Below are 26,481 nucleotides of genomic sequence, written 5' to 3'. Positions count from 1 at the left end.
TTCCAGAGGCCTCCCCATCCATGCTTCCTGTACAGACTATGGAACTGTGAACCAATTTAAACTCTTTTCTTTATAAATTATCCAGTTTCAGGTAGTTCTTCATAGCAGTGAGAGAATGAAATAATATGAAAAATTGGCACCAAGCAGTGGGGCATTGCTATAAAGATACCTGCAAATATGGAAGTAACTTTGGAACTGGGTAATGGGTAGAGGATGGAAGAATGTGGAGGGCTCAGAAGAAGACAGAAAGATGAGGAAAAGTTTGGAACTTCCTAGAGACTCATTAAATTGTTGTAACCAAAATTCTGATAGTGATATAGTCAATGAAGTCCAGGCTGAGGAGGTCTCAGATGGAGATGAGGAACTTATTAGGAACTGGAGCAAAGGTCATTTGTGTAATTCGTTAGCAAAGAGATGGGAAGCATTGTGTCCCTGCCCTACAGAGATGATTTAAGATATCTGGTGGAAGACATTTCTAAGCAGCAAAATGTTCAAGATTTGACCTGGCTGCTTCTAGCAGCCTATGCTTATATTCATGAGCAAAGAAATGACCTGAAGCTAGAACTTATGTTTAAAAGGGAAGTAGAGTGTAAAAGTTTGGAAAATTTGCAGCCTGGCCATGTGGTAGAAAAGAAAAAACCATTTTCTGGAGAAGAATTCAAGTTGGCTGCAGAAATTTGCATAAGTAAAAAGGAGCCAAGACAATGGGGAAAATGCCTTGAAGGCATTTTTTTCAGAGACCTTCTTGGCAGCGCCTTCCATTACAGGCCCTGAGGCCTAGAAGGAAAGAATGGTTTTGTGGGCTGGCCCAGGGCCCTACTGCTCTGAGCAGCCTCAGGACACTGCTCCCTGCATCCCAGCCACTCCAGCTCCAGTCATGGTTAAAAGGGCCCCAGATAAGTCTCAGACCACTGCTCCAGAGGATGTAAGCTATAAGACTTGATGACTTCCATACAGTGTTATGCTTGTAGGTATGCAGAGGGCAAAAGCTGAGGAATGGGAGCCTCTGCCTAGACTTCAGAGGATGTATGGAAACACCTGCTCTAGGCAGAATTTTGCTATAGGAGCTAATGGAGAACCTCTACTAGGGCAGTGCCGAGAAGAAATATGGGATTGGACTCCTTACACAGATGTCCCACTGGGGCATTACCTAGTGGAGCTGTGAGAAGAGGGCCACTGTCCTCCAGACCCCAGAATGGTAGATCCACTGACAGCTTGTACCCTGCACCTGCAAAAGCTGCAGGCACTCAACACCAGCTGATGAAAGCAGTCTCAGGGGCTGTGCCCTGCAGAGCCACAGAGGCAGAGCTGCCCAAGGCCTTGGGAGCCCACCCCTTGTGTCAGTGTCACCTGAATATGAGACATGGATGGGGTCAAGGGAGATTATTTTGGACCTTTCAGATTTAATGACTGCCTTGCTGGGTTTCAGACTTGCATGGGGCCTGTAGCTCCTTTTTTTGGTCAATTTATCACTTTTGGAATGGATATATTTACCCAATGCCTGTATCTCTATTGTATCTTGGAAGTAATTAACTTGTTTTCTATTTTTACAGGCTCATAGGTGGAAGGGTCTTGCTTTGTCTCAGATAAGACTTTGAACTGTGGACTTTTGAGTTAATGCTGAAATGAGTTAAGACTTGGGGGACTGTTGAGAAGAAATTATTGTATTTTAAAATGTGAGAAGGACATGAGATTTGGGAGGCCAGAGAAGGAATGATATGGCTTGGATTAGTGTCCCCACTCAAATCTCATGTCAAATTGTAATCCCAAGTGTTGGAGGACGAACCTGGTGGGAGGTGATTTGATCATGGGGATGGACTTCCCCCTTGCCATTCTTGCCATTCTCATAATAGTGAGTGAGTTCTCATGAGATCTGGCTGTTTAAAAGTATAAAGCACTTCTCCCTTCACTGTCTTCCTCCTGCTTCAGCCATGTAAGATGTACCTCCTTTCTCTTCACCTTCTGCCATAATTGTAAGTTTCCTGAGTGCCCCCCTATCCATGCTTCCTGTTCAGCCTGAGGAACCATGAGCCAATTAAACCTCATTTCTTTATGATTACCCAGTCTCAGGTAGGTTTTTATAGCAGTGTGAGAGCAGACTAATACAGTGATGCACTAGGATATCTGGTGGAAGAAATATCTAAGCAGCAAAGCATTCAGGTTGCTGTGTGGTTTCTTTCAACTACACATAGTGGGATGCTAGAGAAAAGAAATGACTTAAATATGCAATTTATAATTCAAAGGAAAGCAGAACAAAAAGATTTGAAAATTCACAGCCTGACGATGTAAAGAATAAAAAGCATGTCAGAGAGACAATGCTAAGGGTATAGCCAAGTGATCATTTGTTAAAGAGATTAATATGAACAAAAAGAAGCCAAGTGCTATTCATCAAGACAATGAAAGACCCCACAATCATTCTGACAATTTTCTAGGCTGCCCCTCCCATCACAGTCTCAGAGCTCTAGAAGGGCTGAACGGTTTTGGGAGATGGGCCTGGGGCACCCTCCACAGGCTCACTGCCCAGAACAACCAAGGGACTCTGCTCCCCACTTCTCAGTGCAGCACTCTTTGGCCAGCCCAGCTGTGGCTCAAGTGGCCCCAAGAGCAGCTCAACCCACTGCTCCACATGTTACAAGTGGTAAGCCTTGGTAGTGTCCACATGGTGATAATTCTACAGGTGCACAGAATGGAAGAACTTAGAGGAAATGGCTTCTTCCTCCCATGAGATTTCAAAGGATTTCATAAAAAGCTTGGAACTCAGGCAGAAACTTGCCACAGAAGCAGAGGTGTCACAGAATCTCTATTAGGGCAATGTATAGTGGAGCCCTGGGGTCAGGGCTGCCAGTAGAAACATAGAACTTATAGGGCCACCAGCATGGAACTCCAACCCATTCAAGCTGGGTGAACTGAGCCTAGCAAAGTCACGGGGGCAGGACTGCCTGAGGCCATGAGGGCCCAACCCCAGCCGCAGTGTATCCAGTAAGTGGGATATAGAGTCAAGGGTGATTATTCTCCAGCTTTAATGTTTAATGTTTTCCCTGTTGGGTTTTGGGCTTACTTGGGACCAGTTATCTCTTTCTTCTTGTCTATTTGTCTCCTTTAGAATGGGAATGTCTGTCCTATGCCTGTCCCACCATTGTATTTTGTAAGTAGATAACTTGTTTTGATTTCACAGGCTCACAGCTGAAAGGAATTAGCCTCAGGATGAATCATGCATTCAGTCTCATCCACATATGATTTATACAGGACTCTGGACTTTGAACTTTTGAATTGATGTTGGAGTAAGTTAAGACTTCTGGGGCTGTTGGGATGGAATAAATGTATTTTGAATTGTGAGAAGGACATGAGTTTTGAGGGACCAGGAAGGAATTCTATGGTTTGAACATCCCTGCCAAAACTCATCTTGAAATTTAATTACCATTGCAACAGTGCTGACAGGCAGGATCTTTAAGAGATGATTAGGTCATGTGGGTTTCACGCTCATGAATGGATTAATGCCATTATCATGGGAGTGAGCTAGTTATCATGGGAGTGGGCTTCTGATAAAAAGGATAAGTTCAACCCAATTTCCTCTGTGTCACGTTAACTTGCTTCTACTTTCCACCCATCTGCTATGGGATGGTCTTCATCAGATAGCAGAGCCAATGCTGGCACCACATCCTTGGACTTCCCAGCCTCCAGAACTGTGAGAAATGAATTTCCTTTCTTTATAAATTACCCATTCTGTGGTATTCTGCTACAGCAGCAAAAAACAGACTAAGACAGCATCTCTAGGTAAACTTTATTTCCAGAGATGCAGACGTGCACCAATTCACTCATAGAATACTGTGCAATTATTGAGTTTAAAGATTAATGGTGGCCGGGCATGGTGGCTCACGCCTGTAATCCCAGTACTTTGGGAGGCCGAGGCGGGTGGATCATGAGGTCAGGAGATCGAGACCATCCTGGCTAACATGGTGAAACCCCATCTCTACTAAAAATACAAAAAATCAGCCGGGCGAGGTGGTGGGTGCCTGTAGTCCCAGCTACTCGGGAGGCTGAGGCAGGAGAATGGCATGAACCCTGGGGGGCGGAGCCTGCAGTGAGCCGAGATCGCGCCACTGCACTCCAACCTGGGCAACAGTGAGACTCTGTCTCAAAATAAAAAGAATAATGGAAATCCAGTATGAATTCAGGCAACAAGACCCATAATTACAAAAGAAGTTTCTCATACCAATTAATTGATATCAATTAAATATATTAAGGCTCTCTGGTGCAAATATTATCCCATAAGAGAATAGTCTTACTCCAAAACCCAGTATATTAAAAATATTTTAAAATTGTACAAATTGAAGAACATAACTTGGCCTTAAAGACAAGAAAAACATTCTTAGGCATAATTAAAATTATTTATTTTATTGTTTGTAAATGTATGTAAAATTCTTAGAAGACTGAAAATACTGTGTCCACAGATACCTATGGGCATCATGGAACTAGGGCAGCTTTTGAACCAGGAGCGACCAAAACTTTGCTCTAGTCTCTGTAGTCCAGGTTAGGATCAAGCCCAGGCCATGTCAGGCATTCTCCAATGGATAAAAGAGGTATAGTAAATGACAATATAAAAAGAGGGGTGTTGACACATGCACTCACATGTTCATTGCAGTACTATTGACAATAGCAGATTTATGAAATTAACCTAGGTACCTATCAGTTGTGGATTAAATAAAGAAAATGTGGTACATATACACCACAGAATACTACGTAGCCATAAAAGGTATAAAATTGTGCCCATGAACCCTCTGAATCTAAGCAGTTGAAAAATAAATAAATAAATAAAAATTAAAAAATAAAAAAATCATCTTGGCTATTCTAACTCCTTTGCCTTTCTCTCTCTCTGTCTCTCCCCGTATGTGTGTACGTATATATATGTATATGCATATAATCTTAGAATCAGTTTAACTGTATCTATAAAACATTCTGTTGGAATTATGATTTATGTGGTCTAAATTATATAAGACATCAACTTATCAAAAAAAATGTATTCATCTGGGAATCAAACCACCTACATTCCAGGAATAAACTCTTCCCTAGTCATAGTATATTATCCTCTTAATATAGTGATGACTTCAATCTTCAATGTTTCATTTATAAATGTTTTGCATGTATAGTCATAAATAAAGTTTACATAGAATTTTTAAAAAGAGGGCTTTGATATTAAACGAGTGAGGTGGCACATAATATGCAAAGCAAACGGTAAATACAGAGAATAAGTGTGACAAGCAGGGAAGTCAAAACTGGGATGTACTTATTAGGAACCTAGCAAGTACCAGAAGCCATTGAAGGTTTGTAAAAATGATTGAACGTTGAGTCTTCCTTTAAATATTTTACAATTGAATGAGAACATAGATACACAGCTAAATTACTATCACGTAAGAAAACTGGATAACAAATAACATACTACTGAAGTAAACAGAGGAAAAGAGACTCCTGACTGAGGGGACGGGGAAAATACCACTAGAATATTCCTTGTGAGTTGACCTTAAAGAAGGATGGGACTTGAGCATAAGGAGATGGCAGATCCGGGAAGGAAGGGTAGTCAAATTATAAGGAAGTAGTTGCAGTGAGGGAAGTGGAACCGAGTTTGAAAGCCAGCAATTCAGTCCCAAAATTACACTATCAAACATAGACCACCAACTATTCACTGCACCAACTTCCTTTCTGCCTTTAATTACATCAGAGCATCTTAATTCAAATCAACCTCCTTAACGGGATCCCTAAAGAGAAAAGCCATTTACTTGGCTGATAGGCTGTTGAGCTCTGCCAAAAACTAAAAGGGGAAGTGTGGTCAAATCCTTAGGGATGGCCAAAGAAAGACTTAGTGCTATGAATGTGAGAGAAAGCCCAAAGCAAACTCTAGGTACAAATAATTTGTGTCCTATAGAGTGGGCACTGAATACAGAAAAATTCCAAACAAGTAGAATTTGCTCCAAGTCATGTAAATATATATTCTTAAGAGGGTATCTTAAGGAAACTACCCCAGACAAGAGGTCAGAGTTTTTTCTGTGTAAAAATGTATATGTGGGCCGGGTGCGGTGGCTCACACCGGCAATCCCAGCACTTTGGGAGGCCAAGGCAGGTCGATCAGTTAAGGTCAGGAGTTCAAGACCAGCCTGGCCAACATGGTGAAACCTGTCTCTACTAAAAACACAACAATTAGCCAGGCGTGGTGGCAGGCACCTGTAATCCCACCTACTCAGGAGGCTGAGGCAGGAGAATCTCTTGAACCCGGCAGGCAGAGGTTGCAGTGAACGGAGATAGTGCCACTTCACTCCAGCCTGGGTGACAGAGCGAGACTCTGTCTCAAAAAAAAAAAAATGTGTATGTGGAGTCAGATACATTTTTTAACAAATGAAAAAAGGTAGAGAGATTTTTGGAAAAGTGCCGATTGAGTAGAACATACCCCTCCATGCATCATCTCTTTTTTTTTTTTTCTTCATTAAAGGAAAGGAAATATTATCACCCACCCCATTTCTATGTTGCTTTCTTGATCTACAGACTTTTCATTTGCTGTTGGAGGGATTCCCATCCCCTCAGTCAGGAGTCTCTCTTCCTCTGATACTTCAGTAGTAAGTTATTTAATATCCAGTTTTCTTACATATAGTAATTTAGCTGTGTATCTATGTATCTGAGACCAGGACATTCAGTAGGCGCTTCCCATATACACTCTTTGCTGAAATGTCACCAAACATTGAAAATTCTACTGAGATTTCCCTCAGTGGAACAGGGGTAATTAAGGCCAAATCTACCACCATGTGAAATGTATTACTACAGCTATCATAGGAAATTCCTGATGAGATAGAGTAACACTGGTTACAATGAGCTGCTTGGGATCTGTGGGGTCATTGCTTGAGGTGGAGAAAAAAGAGACCTCAAGCAAGGATCTTGTACTTCCAAAAACCAAGAACCACATTTTAACTCTTTTAGAGTAAATGCAAACAAACCATACATTTTAAATTGATAACTGCTATCCTATTAAAGTCTAAAAAGCAAACTGCTTGCTAAGTTAATATGGCCACATATTAACTGTTACCTTTTCCTCGGGGCATTAATAATGCTTATCCCTCAGTACACTTATATGTATAATAATGTTTGTATGTTTAGCATTGTTATAGCCCATGGGTCAAATTTGTTCTATACACATTGATTTATTTGACAAACTCCATTATGAAATTGAATTAGGTGCCAGTATTTTAAATAAGTGGGATACTTCCTGGGATGCACAGACAGAGTGAGTGAGTATAGCGGGGAGACTCTCAGAAGGCATGGTGCAAGGAGTGAGGGCAGAGAGAATGCAGCAGGCATACCATCAGCAAGTGGGAACTTAGCTACGGTGCTGAGTGGGCGGGGATTCTTGGTCAGCAAGCCTCCAGAGGGGAGAGAAGGGGAAAGTGTAGGTGGGTATGAATCAGCCCACAGCTAGAGAGCTAGAGAGCAGGGGACCCTGGACTAGTGCAGCACAGGAGACAAAGAGATGGCCCACATGGTCAGGAGGCTGGTTACATAAGGGAGACTGCACAAATAAATATACATATATTGAAGATAATGAAAGCAGGTTTCTCACTCTCAAAGAGGGAAGTAGAAATCTAGAAAGGGGGAAGGCCCAGCCAGGCACAGTGGCTCATGCCTGTAATCCAGCACTTTGGGAGGCCGAGGCAGGCAGATCACAAGGTTAGGAGTTCGAGACCAGCCTGGCCAACATAATGAAACCCCTGTCTTTACTAAAAATACAAAAATTAGCCAGGCGTAGTGGCGGGCGCCTGTAATCCCAGCTACTCGGGAGGCTGAGGCAGGAGAATCGCTTGAAACCAGAAGGCGGAGGTTGCAGTGGGCGGAGATCACACCACTGCACTCCAGCCTGGGCAACAAGAGCGAAACTCCATCTGAAAAAAAAAAGAGGGTGAGAGAGAGCCCAAATAAAGCAGGAGACACTGAACTGCAGTTGGAAGGGTCATGGTTTCAGATAGATAGATAATATAGACGTCTGTGTGTATAAATACTTGTATATACACATGTGTTGTGTGTGTGTATACACACATATATACCCTGTCCACTTAGAAGGCCTAGAAGCATGATACCCTAGAAACAAAGTATACACCTAGAACCCAGATCTCGGTTTCTAAATCCCAGTCTCCACCAAAAGAAACCAGGATTTCTTGGAAAAATAGCTGATTCCAAGCTATTTGGGCAAGGGAAAGCACAACAAGATCCTGAAACATCTTGTATCAAAAAGGTAAAAATGCTGCCACAGAATGATGCAGGTCTGTCAAAAGGACAAAGGAGTCAACTCCTAGGAGTTTCCACTGGCTAAATTTGGAGGAACTGCACTTCAAAATGACTAATAGTAATGTATTATAACCCAATGAATAACACAGGAATCCATAAGTACATGCTGATATAATTAATTAATTAAGAAAGAAAAATTTTTACCAGGAGTGAGAGAAGAGATAACAACATTTTGCAAAACGACTGTACAATGTCACAATACTCAAAAATTTTACCATTGAGTAGAACACTAATTAATAAGTTTAGAAGGAATTCAAAATAATTCACCATGTAGCAAGATCAGAGTAATAGCTGATTTAAAGCAGCAGCACTAGTGGATAAAACTAGTAGGTGACAGTTTGATGAGAAACAGTACATGTACAGTCTCAAACTATATCCCCACAAAATATTTATTAATATTACTTATTAAATATTTATTAATTTTAAGAGAGAAAATATTTATGTATTAACTCTATACTAGAGATACCTGGCAGATATCATCTTATCTTATTAGAGATACCTGGCATATCATCTGCTGAGCTCTGCCATCACAAAGTGATAAAAGTTAGCATCACTAGCAGTGGCACAAATTAACATGATGTGTGTTCTGACAGCATACACTGGGCATCACGTTCTTCTGTAGTAATCTTCCCAGAAGCTAATTATTAACATGAAGCTAATTATGTTCTAAGTATCGGGCAAATCCAGAGTGAGGGACACTCTACAAATAAACACTGGGCAGTACTCCTCAAAAGTGTCAAGATCATGAAAGGCAAGAAAACACTGAAACACTCTTCCAACAGAGTTAGTTTAAAGAAACTAATGAAACCTGACAACTAGGGGCAACATGTGACCCTGGATTGGATACAGGCCCTTTAAAAAACACAATTAGGGCATACGTTGCAAACATTTTCTCTGGGCCTCTAACTTGTCTTTTCATCCCCTTCACAGAGTTTTCTGCACAGCAAAAGTTTTGTCACAGGCAAAATTTGCAGATCTGCAAATTAGATGGTAATATGGGATCAATGGTAATTCACTGACTTTGACAGAAGGAATTACGGCTGTGTAGGATAGTGTCGTTTTTGGATACTAATGGATGGATGGATGGATGGATGGATGGATGGATGGATGGATGGTTGGAGGCATGGAGGCATGGATGCATCCATATATAGATAGAATGATACAGTAATTGTGAAGTCCAGGTGAATGGTACACAGCAGTTCTGTATACTATTATTATAGCTTTTTGTAAGGTTAAAATTACTTCTAAATTTAAAATATACAAAATAAAATTGGGAAATTTTATTAAAATATGAATTTAATCTTTTCTTGAAAATCTGATGTGGCAACATGGGGCCCACATCCTCCTGTGATTCGTGTGCACTGGAGTTGACAGCTGCTTCTTTAGGTCCCACGTATCCTATAATTCAGCACAGTCCTCACCACTCCTTACTGTTTTATACCTTGCCTACTCAGCTTGTTTATGTTCCTTGACACATCTCAGCAAGAATGTGAGTCTGTGGCTTCTGCCTTCAAGTGTGTTTGTTCTGACAGAGGCAGTGAGGCAGTATGCTTTTTCTAGGTAAGCCTATGAAAGGGGATATATTTTAACTGAAGTTTCAATGATGTAATTATGGAATCATTTGCAGTTGTGTGTATATATATATATAGTTGTGTTATTGTGTGTATATATACATAGTTGTGTATATATATACACATAATCTTATATATAATCTAATATATTATATATAATATACAGTTGTATATATAGGTAGTTGTGTGTGTGTATACATATATATATATAGAGAGAGAGAGAGAGACAGAGAGAGAGAGAGCCTTTGCATCCTGTACTCAGTCTTCCTTGACAGCAACATTTTGCAAAACTATTGTACAATGTCACAACATAGATGCACTCTACCCATCTTATTCAGCTTCTCCCAGTTTTACCTGTACTCATTTGTGCATGTGTGTGTTTAGTTTTATGCAATTTTACCATATGTGTAGGTTCATGTATCCATCACCACAGTCAGGATACAGAACTTTGCAGTCAGGACAAGAATCCCTTGTACTGACTTTTTATAACCACATCCACCTCAAACCCCCATCACTCACTCTTGGCCACCACCAAACTTGACTCCATTTCTGCAATTCTGTCATGCCAAAAGAGTTACATAAGTGGAATCCTACAGTATAAAACCTTTTAGAATTGGATTTTTTCACTCAGAATAATTCCCTGGAGATTCAAGCAGGCTTTGGTGTGTGGCCGTAGTTATTTTCTTTTCATTGCTTACTAGTATTCCATAGTATGGATATACTACAGTTTGTTTAACTATTCGCCCCCTGAAGGACATCTGGGGTGTTGCCAATTTGGAGCTACTAAAGCTGCTATGGGCATTTGTGAACAATTTTTTTGTGAGAACATACGTTTTCATTTCTATGGGATAAATGCATAAGAGTGCAGTTTTTGGGTTGTATGGTATACATGTCTAATTTTTTAAGAAATAGCCAAACTGTTTCCCACAGTGGCTATGAATCATTTCACACAATGTATGAGTGATTCAGTTTCTCCAAATCCTTGCCAGCATTTAGCATTGTCACTAGTTTTTATTTTAGCCATCCTGAGAGATGGATGGTGATTTCTTGTGTGGTTTTAATTTGCATTTCTCTGATGGCTAAATATGTGTTAAAAATCTTCTCATATTCTTCTTTGCCATCCACATATCTACTGCAATAAAATATCTATTCATGGTTTCTTTTCTTTTTTTTTTTTTCTGAGATAGAGTCTCACTCTGTCACCCAGGCTGGACTGCAGTGGCATGATCTTGGCTCACTGCAACCTCCGCCTCCAGGGTTCAAGCAATTCTCTCACCTCAGCCTTGCAAGTAGCTGGGACTACAAGCACCTACCACCATGCCCGGCTTTTTTTTTTTTTCCAGTAGTGACGGAGTTTTGCCATGTTAACCAGGTTGGTTTCGAACTCCTGACCTCAAGTGATCCACCTGCTTCGGCCTCCCAAAGTTCTAGGATTACAGGCGTGAGCCACTGCACCCGGCCTGTATTCATGGCTTTTGCCCATTTTCTAATGGAACTGTTTAACTTTTTTTACTATGGAGTTTTAAGTTTCTTTTACGTATTCCAGATACTAGTCCTTTCTTGGATATGTAGTTTGCAAATATTTTCTCCCAGTCTGTAGCTTGTCTTTTCATTCTCTTAACAGCTCTTTTGCAAAGGAAGTTTTTAATTTGGATGAGGTCCAATTTATCACATTTTCTTCTTTTGTATTGTGCTTTTGGTAGCAAATCTAAGAACTCTTTGCCTAACCCTAGATCCCAAAGATTTTCTCCCATTTTTTCCCAAAAGTTTTAAAGCTTTATGTTTTATACTTAAGTTCTTGATATATTTTCAGTTAATTGTGTATAAGGGTTAGTTTTAGGTCAAAGTTCAGTTTTTTGGCCTACGGATGCCCAGTTACTACGGCACCATTTGTTGAAAGGTTATCTTTCTTCCACTGAATTGCTTTTAAACCTTTGTCAAAAACCAGTTGAGCATATTTGTGTGGGTCTATTTCTTGGTTACCTATTCTGTTCTATTAATCTACATGTCTTTCTCTCTGCCAATACAATGTCTTGATTATTTCACCTATGTGGTAGGCCTTAATATTGAATGGAATTTTTAGTCCTACTTTGTCTTTGTCATTGTTTTAATTATGGGTCTGTGCATTTCCATGTAAATTTTAGAATAAGTTTATCTATGGTCATAAAAAACATGCTGTGGAAATTGCAGGAAATTGCATTAAACCCATAGGTTAATTTGGTGACAACTAACATGTTCACTGTGTTGAGGCTTCAAATCCATGAATACGATACATCTTTCCAAGTATTTAGTTCTTTTTGATTTCAGTATTTTATAATTTTAAGCATATAGATCCTGTATGTGTTTTGTTAAGTGTACACATATATATTTCATTTTCTTTGGAGTGATTATAAAAGTTGTGTTTTTAATTTTGATTTCCACATGTTCATTTTGAGTATATAGAAATGTGATTGATATTTATGTGTTGATCTTGTATCTTATGACCTCACTGAACTCATTTATCTGTTAGAGTAGTATTTTGGTTGACGTCTTGGGATTTTCTATGTACATAATTATGTTATCTGCAGATAAAATGAGTGTAATTTCTTTATGAGCTATACACCTTTTGTTTCCTTTCATTTTCCTTATTGTACTGGCTAGGACTTCCACTTCTACATTGCATAGCATTGGCGAGAATGGACATCCTTGCCTTGTTTTCAATCTTTGGAGAAAAGCATTCAGTCTGTTACCATTAATTATGATATTAGCTGTAGGTTAGGTTTCTTTGTAGATGTTCTTTACCAAAATGAGGTAATTCTCTTCTATTCCTAACTTGCTGGGCATTTTCATTGTGGAGTGGATGCTGAATTTTGTCACAAATTTTTTCTACATCAATTGATATGATCATATGATTTTTTTCCCTTACCTTGTTTATATGGTAAATTACATTGATTGATTTTGGAATGTTAAACCAGCCTCGCATATCCTGAATAAACCCTATTTGGTCAAGGTGTATAATTCTTTTCACACATTGTTAGATTTCATTTGCTGATATTTGAAGGATTCTTACATGTAACTTCATGAGACATATTGATCTGCAGTTTTCTTTTTTTCAAATTATTTTTGTCTGGTTTTGGTATCAAGGTAATACAGCCCACATAAAATCAGTTGAGAAGTGCTCCCTCCTCTTCTATTTTCTGAAAAAGATTATGTAAAATTGATATTAACTCTTTAAATGTTAGAATTATCCAGTGTAACTATCAGTGGATGTGGAGATTTTTTTTTCAGATTTTAAATCACAAATCCACTTTCTTTAATAATTATTAAACTATTCAAATTGTCTATTTCACCTTGATTAAGTTTTAGTGGTTTGTGATTGTAAAGGAATTTATCCCCTGTGGTTGTCAAATCTGTAAGTATAAAGTTGCTTGTAGTATTCCCTTATTATCCTTTAGATGGCTACAGAAGCTATAGTAATATCCTTTGTTTCATTTCTGATGTGGGTGATTTGTGTCTTTTTTCTTGTTGTCAGTCCTGCTAGAGGTTTATTAATTTTATTGTTTTTTTTAAAGAATCAGCCTTTTGTTTCATTTTTTTCTCTATTGTTTCCTATTTTCAGTTTCATTGGTTTCTGTTCTTTTTTTATTTCCTTCCTTCTGGTGCTTTGGGTTTATCTTCTTCTCTTTCAAGTTTCTTGAGGTAGGAAATTAGATTATTGATTTGAGACCTTTCCTTGTTTCTAATGCAAGCATTTAATGCTATAAATTTCCCTTCCAGCATTGCCTCGGCTGCTTCCGGACAAGACACTTTCATTTCCAAGGCCTTGTATTCGCTGAACCTGGTTTCCCAGATAATCAATTTTTTTCCCAGGACCCTATGCCCAGAGTTCTAATACCTTCTATAATTTCCCCTATTACACCAGACTATCTTAAAAGAGCTTCATGAAACTCCTTCTCATTAAGGTGTGGGCAGGAACTTTCATTTCTTAACAGGGCATCCAGCCTCCCGGCTCTACAACCTTGGAAGAAGCGAGCTCCATCACTGCACTCAAAAATCATGCCTGCTAAACATCAGATAAGCTTAGTTAATTTGATCTATGCAGATCACAGATAATCCAGAGCATGACCACCAAATCTTTATCCATATTTATAATAGACACTAAAAATAGACATCAAACATAGGATTAGAAGTTTCAAGGACAAACCAGAGAAAGCACTTGTAAAAACTTGCATGAGTAGATACAATGCATTGGTCCTCAATGTGTTGACCCTGGATCAGCATCACTGGCATCACTTGGGAACTTGTCAGAAATGCAGATTCTCAGGCCTCACCCCAGACATCACCTGCATTGAAGTCACCTAGAAGGCATTAGTACAGCACAGGCTGCTGGGTGAGACCTGCTGTACCATCACCTTCTAGGTAACTTCAAGGCAGCTAATGTTTGAAAAACACTGCTCTGGAGGGCACAAAACTTTCCAACGTAGGTTCTTATTCAGAATCCAGAAGGTCTAGTAACCTGACAGGATGCTGTGTAGGGCAACTGAGGCTCTCCATACTGCCATTTAGAATTGGATCATTATTTAAAACAGATCTGATGGGATCACATTTAATCAAGGCAGTGGCTATCTCACAAGAAGGTCAAGATTAATATTTAATGAAAGGTAGATACATTAATATATTCACATCATGGTTATCTGTGGCAAAAACAAATGTTCTAAGGTATATGCTAGGCCTATCTGCTCAAGCAAATTGCAAAAAGCTTCTGAAGGTAAGTATAATTTATCGTAAATTAAAATTTTATCCACACATTAACATATATACTGTGGCAGTATATTTTTATTTTACACTCTTTCTTAAAACTTCTAAAATTTTTCTCTTTAGTCATTTATATGTACATATACTAGGTTCTTAAAAATGTCATGAAACTGCTTGCAAAAATACATACCATATACAACATCTCTTCCATCCCAGAAATAAAAATGTACTCTAGGAATGCATTCAAAGTGATAATTTCTGCCACTAGTTCAGCTTCAAGTTTAGCAAGTTTTGTTAAGTTTACTTGCAAAGCACTAGCTCCCATGGAAATAAAAATATAAAAGCAGCAAAACAGGATCCCTGTGCCCAGGAGGGGTGAGTTCAGTGTAAGGAGAGGACGTGGCCCAGCTTTAAACAGCTGCTAGAGCATCCTACTCATGGGAAGCTGGCCTGAATTCTCACCACTGGAGAAGATTTCAGGGTCCCAGGGTCTCTTCTCTTATTGGTTCATATTACACAAAAGTTAGCCTATCACTCAGTCGTGGCCATGGAGGAGGTGCACAACACTGCTATGGTATTTCAATGAGGGAATGGAAGCTTATGGAGATGCCAGAAGGAGAAGCAAGGCTCTCTTTCCTTTATTTGAACTATTATTCTTAGATGGGACCTGGATGAGGGTGCTCCCACTTGCACTCACTAAAATGTGACCAAATAGTTGGTTATCTGGGCTCAACCAGCCCTCAAGGTATCTTCTTTTAATTAGCACATTTGCCATAGGTGCAGCATCTTACTGGGCGAGTTTATTAGCAGGAAGGAGAGAAACCAAGGACCTTCCTTCCACAGTGGGACCTTTTTTTCTGCTCATTAACAGATCTGTCAGCAGAAAACTGGTAGAACTGAAAGCAGGTGATGTTCACACCAGTCAATTTTGCTACTTGTTAGCAGCTTTGATAAGAGACCAAAAATAGAACGAGGAAGAAATGCCCTCTGAGGAGGAAATGAAATTAGATTTTGTTCTTCCTGCTGGATTTCTAAAATCCTTGCTCTCCTTAGCATGCATTGTCATGGAAAATTCCAAGTTCTTTGTAGAAGAGTTTATTCTATTCCCTGATGTACTACTCCTAATTCCTTCCTTCCTTCCTTTCTTCCTTCCTTCCTTCCTTCTTTCTTTGTTTCCTTCTTTCCTTCTTTCTCTCTTTCTTTCTTTCGAAATGAGGTCTCACTGTGTTGCCCAGACTGCAGAGCAGTGGCTATTCACAGGCACGATCCCACCACTGATCAGCATAGGAGTTTTGACCTGCTCCATTTTCAACCTGGACAGGTTCACCCCTACTTAGGCAACCTCGTGGTTCCCCGCTACTGGGAGGTCAAAATATTGATGCTGAAATTAGTGCGGGAACCCAATCAGCATAGCACACGACAGTCCAGGACTCCTGGGCTCAAGTGATCCTCCAGCCTCACCCTGCTGAGTAGCTGGAACTACAGGCACGCACCATGGTGCCAGCCTCTCCTTGTTTTAATTAAGTAGTTTATGAAACATGAACCACAAAAGCTACAGCAATTGGGAGTCCAATGAACAAAAGAAAGTATGTACAGACCCTTTATCGACGCTCTCAGTCTCACACAAACCATGTTGAAGGAAAAGAAGTTTGAGATCAAAAGGAAAACTTAGGGTTGGAATAAAATAAAGCAAAGCCCCAAGCCAGAGTTCAAACACAGACCTTTCTGCCACTTTTGTTTCCAACATGAACAAGCAAGGAATATATCAATAACTATAAGGATCTTATGATTTTATAAAAGGAATCTAAAAGCAAGATAATCAAGCCCCCATAAATGTTTGAATAATTCTAGAACATCCTAGAATGGTCTACTTCTTTATTAAGCACTATTTGAGTGTGGTCAGGGGACTATAATACAATGCACAAATCCAAGTATGGTTTCATTTTATACTATCAATGTATCTTTTGGGATATAAAATATATATACTCATAGAAAAAATATGGAATCTAGGTTTCCTAGGTTAGATAATGCCTTTAGAGTATGTAGCCTTTAGATAATGCTTTGTCTCTTCAGAGTACTGATTCACCATCACATTAATACTAAGAATAATAGACCTTGCAGATGTAATCATAATCTTGGCAGATCCTTCCTTCTAGGTTAATGTTTTTACATAAGTACCACTCCTTTTTCAGCATACCCAACACATGCAAATTGATCACCAATACATATTGGGGGCAAGAGGATTCTTCTCTCTGTAGAGCATTAATAAAATCAGTCTTCAGCTACACTTCTCAACCTTTAATATGTTTCAAAAGAAAATTAATAAATCCCTCCCCTTCTCTTCCTTCTATCCTCCTTCCCTTTCTCCTCATCTCTCTCTAATATACAAACAGGGGTAAGGCACTCTCCTTCCTCACTCCACTATAAGGATTATAAACTTTCTCCTTCTGATTAAAAAAGATCAACATGAGGATATGAAAATGCAAGATGTTTTAGAGGCAAAAATATTTTCAAAGTGAAGCAAATGGGGTCAAGAGACTCCCTGAGAAATAACATTTCCTACATTAACAGTCTATTTGCCTTACTCTTATGAAATAGAATTACTTGTTCAAATTTCCCCAAGTTTTGAAGTTTCACACGTTTTAAAATCTGCCAATATTCTTGGGAGAACTAAGGTGGTAGTCTTCACGGGTGCTAATATACTATGCCCCATAACATTTGAAGATGAGTATTGTATATAGTGACCAAAATAGATAGCAGGACAGCAGTTTAAAGTCACCCCATGCTACTGCTGCTAGTGGCACAGATCATTCTGCCAATGTAGTTGATTATTTAATCAAATTGCACTTTTCTCTAGTACCTTCAACAAAAAACAAACCTCACCTGGAGCAGTCAAGAAAGCTGAAAAAAAAAAAAAAACCATGAAAATTCACTGTAATCGGAAAATGCAAAGTGCTTCCTGGCATGACTGCATTACTAAACCTGATGCTTCCAAAGTTAACCTTCTGGGGTGCTAACATCAAAGTGCCATAAACGTGATAGAGAAAAACTCCAAGAGCAAATAATTAATTAGCTCCATGGGGATACGCCAGACAGGAAAACAAGGTTTCGAAGGGTACGGTGTGAATCCTTAGGTAGGGAAAACTGTAAACATGAATCACTTCTTCAATCTAAATCCAATCTTTTAGAGCAGGCATTTGGGATTGCCTGCAAAGTCACAGGGCACTGATGGACAAGTCTGTGTATGGGAAGTTCCTGCAATCCAAGACAACGATCTATTTGAGAGCTACCCACGTGCAGGAGATGTATGAAAAATCACCAAATGAGAACAGAAGTTGATGTGAAGACCCTCTTCTCCTACAGGAGACTAGGAGACTACTTATTCTGTGGGCCCAAGTCCAACATTTCTCTAAGAATTCTCTTTTCTACCTTTATTAAGCCAAAGCTCTCTGTAATATTTGTTCATTTGGCCATGATCAATTTTTCTCTCCATTACTGTTTTGTTCTCCAGCTCCCCTCTCCCTTTTCTCATGTTCAGATAGAACATGTTTGGTATCCCATCTGTGGTAAACTGACTACCTATTGCACATGCCAACCCTTAGTCTTGGGATGAAACTGGAGACACTCAGGGACGCATTTTGGCAAAACTGATCTACCTGCCTCCACACCCGCTGAAATGTGTAACCCCTCTTGGTAAGGAAAAGAAATAGAATGTCTTGGTGAGAGAAACAGCAGGAACCCTGATACACAAATGGAAGAAAGAAACCTCCAAGGTCAGGAGCAAAGGGGCAAAATAAAACCTGTGATGATTTCCCATTATTGGTGTCATCCCTGAGGCCATAATTCTCTCTGCGGACACTGGTAGCTCCAATGACAGCAGGAAAGGAGATCCATGTCCTTATATTGTTCCCCACATAATCTGACTTTATAATGCCCAAACCCGATTTCCCAAGCCCTTCTCGGCCTGCCTTCTTCCCACCCCACCTCTAAGATGATCTCTAGATTTGAGGCTTCTAACCTCAGAGGGCCCCACTCCTATCTTCCCCTCCCCAGCCCTTATGTGTGTTAACTAAAGAGAGATATTCTAGCCAATTATCCAAGCCTTAGAGATCAAGACATAGTTTAAAAATAGCTTCTATATCCACGTGTCTGTTAAACACATACACTAAAGGAACAAACATCACAATCTGTTTCTCAACCTCTTTTTCATTGTCATCTCCCCAAGGAGTCTTTTAAGACTTTTTTTTTTCCGAATTACATCCCTTGTAAAATTTTAATACCATAAGTATACTATATATCTGTTTATCTAATGTATGTTTATCTATGCTTTATACACTAAAAAAGTTTTCTTCACCCACCAAGAACCAATTTTCAGCCCCTTAGGGAAGATATTAGTATAATCCCTGTTGCAAATGCATGCTCTTGAAGCATGCAACAATTAAGGTCATTTACCAGAAGTGTTAAACTACTGCTTTTCTTATGTTCAATGAAATATAAATCTTCAGAAACACCAGCATTCCTATAGATCAGTCATCTGTATTAAAGTAGTCCAAGACCGGGCCTGGTAGTTCACACCTGTAATCCCAATACTTTGGGAGGCCTAGGTGGGTGGATCGCTTGAGTCCAGGAGTTCAAGACTATCCTGGGCAACATGGAGAAACCCCATCTCTACTAAAAACACAACAAAATTAGCCACATATGATGGTGTACACCTGTAATCCCAGCTACTCAGGAGGCTGAGGTGGGAGGATCACCTGAGTCCAAGGATGTCAAGGCTGCAGTGAGCCAAAATTGTGTCACTGCAACGCCAACCTCGGCAATCTGAGTGAGACCCTGTTTCAAAAAATAAAATATAATAAAAAATTAAAACAGTCCAGGACAGCAGAGTCTTTATCTCCTGGGATTCCAAAACCCACTCTCTATGGCCTTTTCCCCATCTTCCATAGGACGTTCTACAGAATTAGCAAGTGTTATTCTCAAGTTAGTGCCGACCCCACCTATTCTTTTTTTAATCTTAATGCATTTTACTTATACACTAAAACACAAACACATTTAAACCATTTCCCACTCCAGAAACTAAACAAATGGACTCACTTCTTGCCGTTTGAAGTTCTGGACATATTCTTCGAACTGTTCGTCTTTTGTCTCATCAGCTTTCCCCAGCTTCTGGAGGACCTAATTTGCAAATAAAACAAAATGGTTTAATTTAATAATGTTTTCAAAGAAAGATATGCATTTTCTGTTACTGGAGCAAGGCTGTTGTTTTACTCTGAGGAGTAGAGCAAAAACTATCAGCACTTCTAGGTTTTCTGTTCTGGAAGCATCTTGGCTTGGCAGCTCTGGAGTTGAACAAAAAAAAACTGAATCCCAGTCCTGCCCCTCACAGGCTGTGTGGCTTTCAGCAAGTGTTGTGCTACACTGCACTTATTTCTTTATATAACTGTTTCCTTAGCAGGCTGTGCGTGACTTAGAGACAGAAGCTATGCCTTATTTGTCTTTTTGTCCAAAGCATCTGGCACAATGCTGAATGCATAATTGGTACTCAACTGCTTGTGAACAGCAGACCAAAGCTGTCTGACTAAAGCATTCATCCACTTCAGTGGTCCCCAACCTTTTTGGCACCAGGGACCAGTTTCATGGAAGACAATTTTTCCACTGACCAGAGGGTGGCGGGGAGAATGGTTTCAGGATGACTGAAGCACACTACATTTATTGTGCACTTTATTTCTATTATTATTATTACATTGTAATATATCATGAAATAATTATACAACTCACCATAATGTAGAATCAGTGGGAACCCTGAGCTTGTTTTCTTGCAACTAGATGGTCCTATCTGGGGGTGATGGGAGACTGTGACAGATCAACAGGTATTATATTCTCATAAGGAGCTTGCAACCTAGATCCCTCGCGTGTGCAGTTCACAGTAGGGTTTGCTCTCCTGTGAGAACCTAATGCCGCTGCTGATCTGACAGGAGGTGGAGCTCAGGCAGTAATGCCCACTCGCCTGCTGCTCACCTCCTGCTGTGTGGCTGGGTTCCTCACAGGCCACAAACTGGTACCAGTCCAAGGCCCAGGGTTTGGGGACCCTTGATCTACTTCATAGGGACAGTATTAGAAGCCAGGATGATGGCAAGTTCCATCTGACCATCTTCTGATACTCCCTTCAACTCAATAAACACTCAAAGAAATCATGGGATACACAAGGCCCCATGCTAAACACGAGTCACCCAGGAATACTAAAAAACAAAGCCCCAACACTTGATCCTAAAAAATGTATATTTTAGCGGAATAGACAAGGCAGGTCCACAAATAACAAATCAAGGATAAGTTAAAGACACAGCATACAGTCTCTTTGGGACAGAGGACATAAGTAACAAATTGTACTTGCTGCCTTTAAAAAGTAGGGCAGAAGGAAGATAACTAATATACTTTAGAAATATTTGAAGGACTCATTTTCCTGCGTAACAAAATAAACGATACACATCTCTTTTTTAACTAGACATTTTCATAGCTCATATATTTTCCCCAAGATACATTTATAATGTTATATTAATAAATAAACCTAAATATCAAAGTAGTTACCCAATAAGTCAGAGTCCATGCAGATTTCTTCAAGAGGTCAATTTTCTTTGGAGCAAAAGTAATTATTCTAAATGAAAAATGATTTTGTATTCTATTCTAAAAATAGTTGTTCATAAAATGTGCTAGTATTTCTTCCTTTTCACTGTCATTAACAAAGATATATATTTTAAACAAAATTGTATACAGATTCACACATGTATTACCAATTATTCAATATCACTCAATTTCATTTCACAAACCAATACTACACGTAAGTAATATGAAATATGTTATTTTTCATTGTAAATGTATTATTTTCAGAAGCTGGAGGAATCTAGTATCATAAATATTAAAAGGACATATAATCACTGTATTAACTAATACTCTCCTGTCACTTATATCAGGGTTTCTTTGAAAGGTGGAGGCCGGGTGCAGTGGCTCATGCCTGTAATCCCAGCACTTTGGGAGGCCGAGGCGGGTGGATCACAAGGTCATGAGATCGAGACCAGCCTGACCAACATGGTGAAACCCTGTCTGTACTAAAAATACAAAAATTAGCTGGGCGTGGTGGCACGCGCTTGTAATCCCAGCTACTCGGGAGGCTGAGGCAGGAGAATTGCTTGAACCTGGGAAGCAGAGGTTGCAGTGAGCCAAGATCGCGCCACTGCACTCCAGCCTGGTGACAGAGCAAGACTCCATCTCAAAAAAAAAAAAAAGAAAGGTGGAGCAGAATACACTGCATTTCTGGAAGAATAGGGCATTATAACTAGGGAAGAATTGATAAGCATAAGAAACATGAAATTCTGTATACATGTAAAAAGACTATAACTATGTTAAAAAGTCAATAGTGGCTATTTCTGGGTGATAAGATTAAGGGTGATCATTATTTTCTTCTTTATAACTTTCTATATTTTCCACAGTTTTCTCAATGGTTAAAGTAACAAGAAAATTCGTTAACATAAATACACAAGAGTTTATCACACTATAGAGTTTTTGTAAGAAATGTACATATTAGATTTTAGTACAAGTGGATGTGTTAGTAGCTGGTTAAAAACTCCCAGCAAAAAAAAAAAAAAACTCCCATCAAAAAATATTGATAAGCAAATTAATATCAACCGAAAATAAGACTTCCAGAGGCAACTAGAAGGGACCTATATCTGATTGAGCGGCTCACATGTAAGATAAAGCTATTAATAGTGCCTACTTCACAGTGTTGTATGGAACCACCAAGGATACACATGGAAATACTAAGTTATGATGACCAGCATATAGTTAATGCTTAATAAATAGTATCTATTACTATTATAGTTATTTTTATCTAACCCCACTGAACTTCACCAATGTATAAGCTTATACTGAGAAAAAGCCAGGGAGAGTGTTGAAAATGTTACATGACCAGAATCAGGATTCACAAAAGACCTTCTTTAACAAGATGAAATTCAACAAGGATAAAATTTAGGACAAAAACATAACTGTATAAGCACCAGATTTATTATTCAACTTTCAACCAAAATGCAACAAGACAGATGTTAGGGATGGGTGGTTTCCACCCTTAATTAGAAGTAAGGGATGACTTAAACAGATCATCAATATGAGCCAACAAAGTGATGTTGCTGCCAAAGCATCTAATGTCATCTCAGTCTGCACCAACAAAGCTTAACAGCTATCAGGAAAGTGGTCCTGGACGCTCTCAGAGATGGACAAGTTGGTAAACACATAAATACACACAGAAAATCTGGAGCCAAAAAAAAGGAGCTCTCAAAAAGGCAAAGAGAGTTGATACTATGTGATGAGAAGAACACTTGATATGATTTGGTATATCAGCAGGGAGAAGAGAAGACCCAAGGAAAAGAGCACAGCCATCCTCAAACGCTGGAAGAACCATCACAATAAAGAAGGATCAAACTTGCTCTGCCAGGAAGACCCAAAACTCACATCAGCAGGCAAAAAGTGCATTAAAAATTTGTTTTTACAAAAAATTTTCATCAAAGTTTTCTAGAAATTAAACAGTTTGCTGCTAGAGTTAATGAGCTCACCATTCTAGAAGTTATATGAGCTTAACCAATAGTTAGGGTTCCAGAGAAGAGACTTACTCATCAAACAGGTAAATAGACTAAGTCACATTTCAAATATATTCTGAGAATCCATAATAAATTTATTATGTTAGACATTTTCCCTAGTGAAGAATGCAAATCACAATGAACAGGAGCAAAGAAGAAATCCTCTTCATATTTACTAAAGACTGTGTGTCAAATACTGGGCTAAGGGGCTGCAGGAATAACAGGCTGCATTCTAGGGACTGTAATCATTCAATAGTATTCAAGTCCAGGGTGGGAGGTGTGGAACTGGGGTGGACAAGGGTGGCGTGATAGGCAGGGGGCGGATTACAGAAAGGCTTAGGCAGCAAGACTCAGAACTTCGATTTTCTTATACAGACCATGGAGAGCCAATGAAGTGTTTCTCTGGAGGGAGACACATAGAGAGGTCTGCACTCCTTGGTGACAATGTTAGGGAAAGATTAGAAGAAGACAAGATAGGAATAATGAGACCAGTTAAGAGGCTTTTTAATAGTCCAAGCAATAAATGACAGAACCGGAGCTAGGAAACAGATCAATCTTTACGAAATATAATGCACAGTACATAATGGCTTATGAGATGAAGGACAGAACAGAGTGAAGGATGACCTCAGATTTCTGTGGGAGAGACTGAGTAGGCATTGATTCCTTCAAACAAATTACACATCATTTTGGACATGCAGGGTTTGAGACAGCTCTGTGGCATCCAGGTAGAGATATGGTAAATAGCATGATATGGCCAAGGTTCTGAGAGATGCTGAGCTACAGTTATACTTTGGAAATCACCGGAGTATGGTGGTAGTAAAGCTACTAGAGTTTATAAGAAAGCCCAGAGAAAATATGATGTACAGAAAGAAGTGGGCCAAAGACAGTCCAGAAAAATCATTATTTGAAGAATGGGTAAAGGAGGAGAATCCTTGACAGGAGACTGGGGACCCAGAGGTATGGTCAAACCAGGAGCAAATTCATGGAAACCAAAGGAGACAGTTTCAATTGCTACAGAGAACTCAAGCAAGTTAAAAACCAAAAGCCCTGAAAGTGTCCACTGGATTTAGGAACTAGAAGGTCCCTGGGGTCCTTGCCAAGGGCTTTTAGTGGAATGGCTGTCAGAAAACATATCACAGTAGATTGAGCAAATAGGAGGAGAGGAATCGGAAGAGCAAGTAGGTACTCTTTCCAGAACTTGGGGGCATGAAGAATCAAAGGAGCAATGCCTGACCCTGTTCCTAGGCCAGAGAGAACTGATCAAAGAAAGGAGGCAAGAGCTATAAGGGTGTCACACAGTAAGAAAAGTTTCAAAGGGGGTGGCAATGGTGGCATTTCAGATTCACCAGAAAGGACCCATCTTGCTCAGGAGGAGGCATAGCCATTCCTCAGAAACATGAAGGATTTCTGAGAAGGCAGGGAAGATTGCCTGTGTAAAGGCCAAATTGGAAGGAATTCACACACAGCAGATCCATCTCTCCTGTGGGGTAAACGACCAGATCATCTGCTGAGCAGCAGTGGGGTGAGGTCACAGGAAAGGTCCCAAGGAGAGGGGAGTGATTCAGATGTGGAACTGGAAAAGATGAGAACCAGAAACACATGACATGAATTTTAGATGAAACTAAAGGCCCCACTGAAGCAAAGACCATGATGTGCAGTTGCCTACATGTAAGCAGTTTTGTGATTTTTCTCCAGCAGCCTCAATGGAGGTGGGAAGATTGATCTGCTATATAGAAAAGATCTTAAGGCACCAAAGATGGTGAAATCTAGAACTGAGATGACTAAAATATCTTTTGCCTTGCTCTATGTCATGAATATTTGACAGTGAGCTGATAATTTAAATGACCTCTCTCATTAACCACTCCTTTGGCAGTGTTGAAAACACCAATTAAACCTGAACAGTGTGGCACTGTTGATATTACAGGAGAATTACTATGTATTAATGTATTTGATATGCAGATTTTGACATCAACATGACACATCTTCCACCCACAAGCAAAAGGAAGAAAGATCAGTGCCTCGTGCATTTTGGTTTAAGACTTGAATCTTTTACTTCAAAGACAATTTCATCTACACTGACACTTTAGTTTTTTGAAACAGTAAGATTTTTGTTGTTACTTTTAGTGCTGCCGTTTTTCAAATGCAAAATAATACACTACGTTGAATAAGCTTTTCAAATTCCACTTCCTTTCAGTGAGATTCTGACATATTCTGTTAGGGATGTGTACTCCTCCTCTGACCCTCACCCCAAGCTCAGAAGTTCTGATCTAGTCCTGAAAGACATCATTACATAGGCAAGTAAAAAAATTAAATAGGAAGGAAAAGCAGGAACATGGTAACTTGGAATATTTCGTCTTAAGTCCTCTTTCAATCTCTCCTAAGGCAGCTAGCTCCTCAGCTTGGGTTACAAGGGCTGCCCCAATGATAGGGGCTTCACATTCTCTTTTAGGGCAATTGCCTGTATATAAAGTGCCCAAGTAAAGTCCCTAAACATTTAGAACTCTTTGGCTTGGGCAGTTTCTCCATACTATAAAGCCAAAATTCTGATCAAGTTTCAAGTCTTCATAGTCCAGTACAGACTAAATCCTACTATAGTAAAAGAATAATTGCCTTCTCTTACCATTTTAAATTAGGAGTGTAATATTGTGTTGGCAGCTTTCAAAAAAGTGGTTGGCATTTTAAGTCAAAGATAAAGTTCACAATCTTCCATTCCACATAGAAATAACTTCCGTTAATCAGGGCAAAAGATCAAAGAAAAGTCAAGCTATAAGAAGGTGTGACCCCAAGCAAAAAAAAAAGCTAGTCCTACAATCAGAAATGGGGCAGTTGATGAGAGGAAAGGCTGCAGGCCACAAAGCAGTTCAAGGTGAAGGCCAGGCATGGCTTGTTACTGAGACAAGAATGATGGCAGGGTTGGCCACCAAGATGCCTTAGTGGCATTCATCCATTGGATGAGGGCTCCAACTAGACAAATTTCCAACTCTGGGTGACTCACGCTTCCTTGAGCCAGACTCTAAAAGTCAAGAATAAAATCATACAATTTAATTAGTCTTCTTTAACAAGGAGACACCTCTCTCTTCACACTTTCTGTTCTTAAAAAAAAAAAAGAGCACATAAAATAATGTATACATTCTCCATGTAGTTAATCAGGAGTAAACTAAATCAGAAGGCCATGGCCTCTTCTGAACAGGACATGGAGGGGTGGTCTTCCACTTGTGCCCATGTCCAGA

At 39.5% G+C, this 26,481-nt stretch overlaps 1 protein-coding gene across 2 annotated transcripts in view; it reads right to left on the bottom strand.

Moving 5' to 3' along the window:
• The window catches only part of LOC100600277 (amphiphysin), a 251,099-nt gene that overhangs the window by 130,238 nt on the left and 94,380 nt on the right, over window positions 1-26,481 (bottom strand). Inside the window, exons 1-2 of one of the 2 annotated variants that reach the window (XM_030797024.1) lie at window positions 19,722-19,752; window positions 17,511-17,528 (exon numbers count right to left, since the gene is read on the bottom strand). Coding sequence is in view for 1 of the 2 variants with exons in the window: in XM_003268961.2 (XP_003269009.1) it covers window positions 19,722-19,802 (81 nt within the window). In the remaining variant the exon portion in view is untranslated. Of the gene's footprint in view, window positions 1-17,510; window positions 17,529-19,721; window positions 19,803-26,481 lie in introns of those variants that run through there. The other variant, XM_003268961.2, reaches the window with a different exon arrangement.

This window comes from Nomascus leucogenys, chromosome 17 (genome assembly GCF_006542625.1).
Source record: "Nomascus leucogenys isolate Asia chromosome 17, Asia_NLE_v1, whole genome shotgun sequence".
In the NCBI taxonomy this organism is placed as follows: domain Eukaryota; kingdom Metazoa; phylum Chordata; class Mammalia; order Primates; family Hylobatidae; genus Nomascus; species Nomascus leucogenys.
This window is presented reverse-complemented; position numbering and strand designations above follow the sequence as displayed.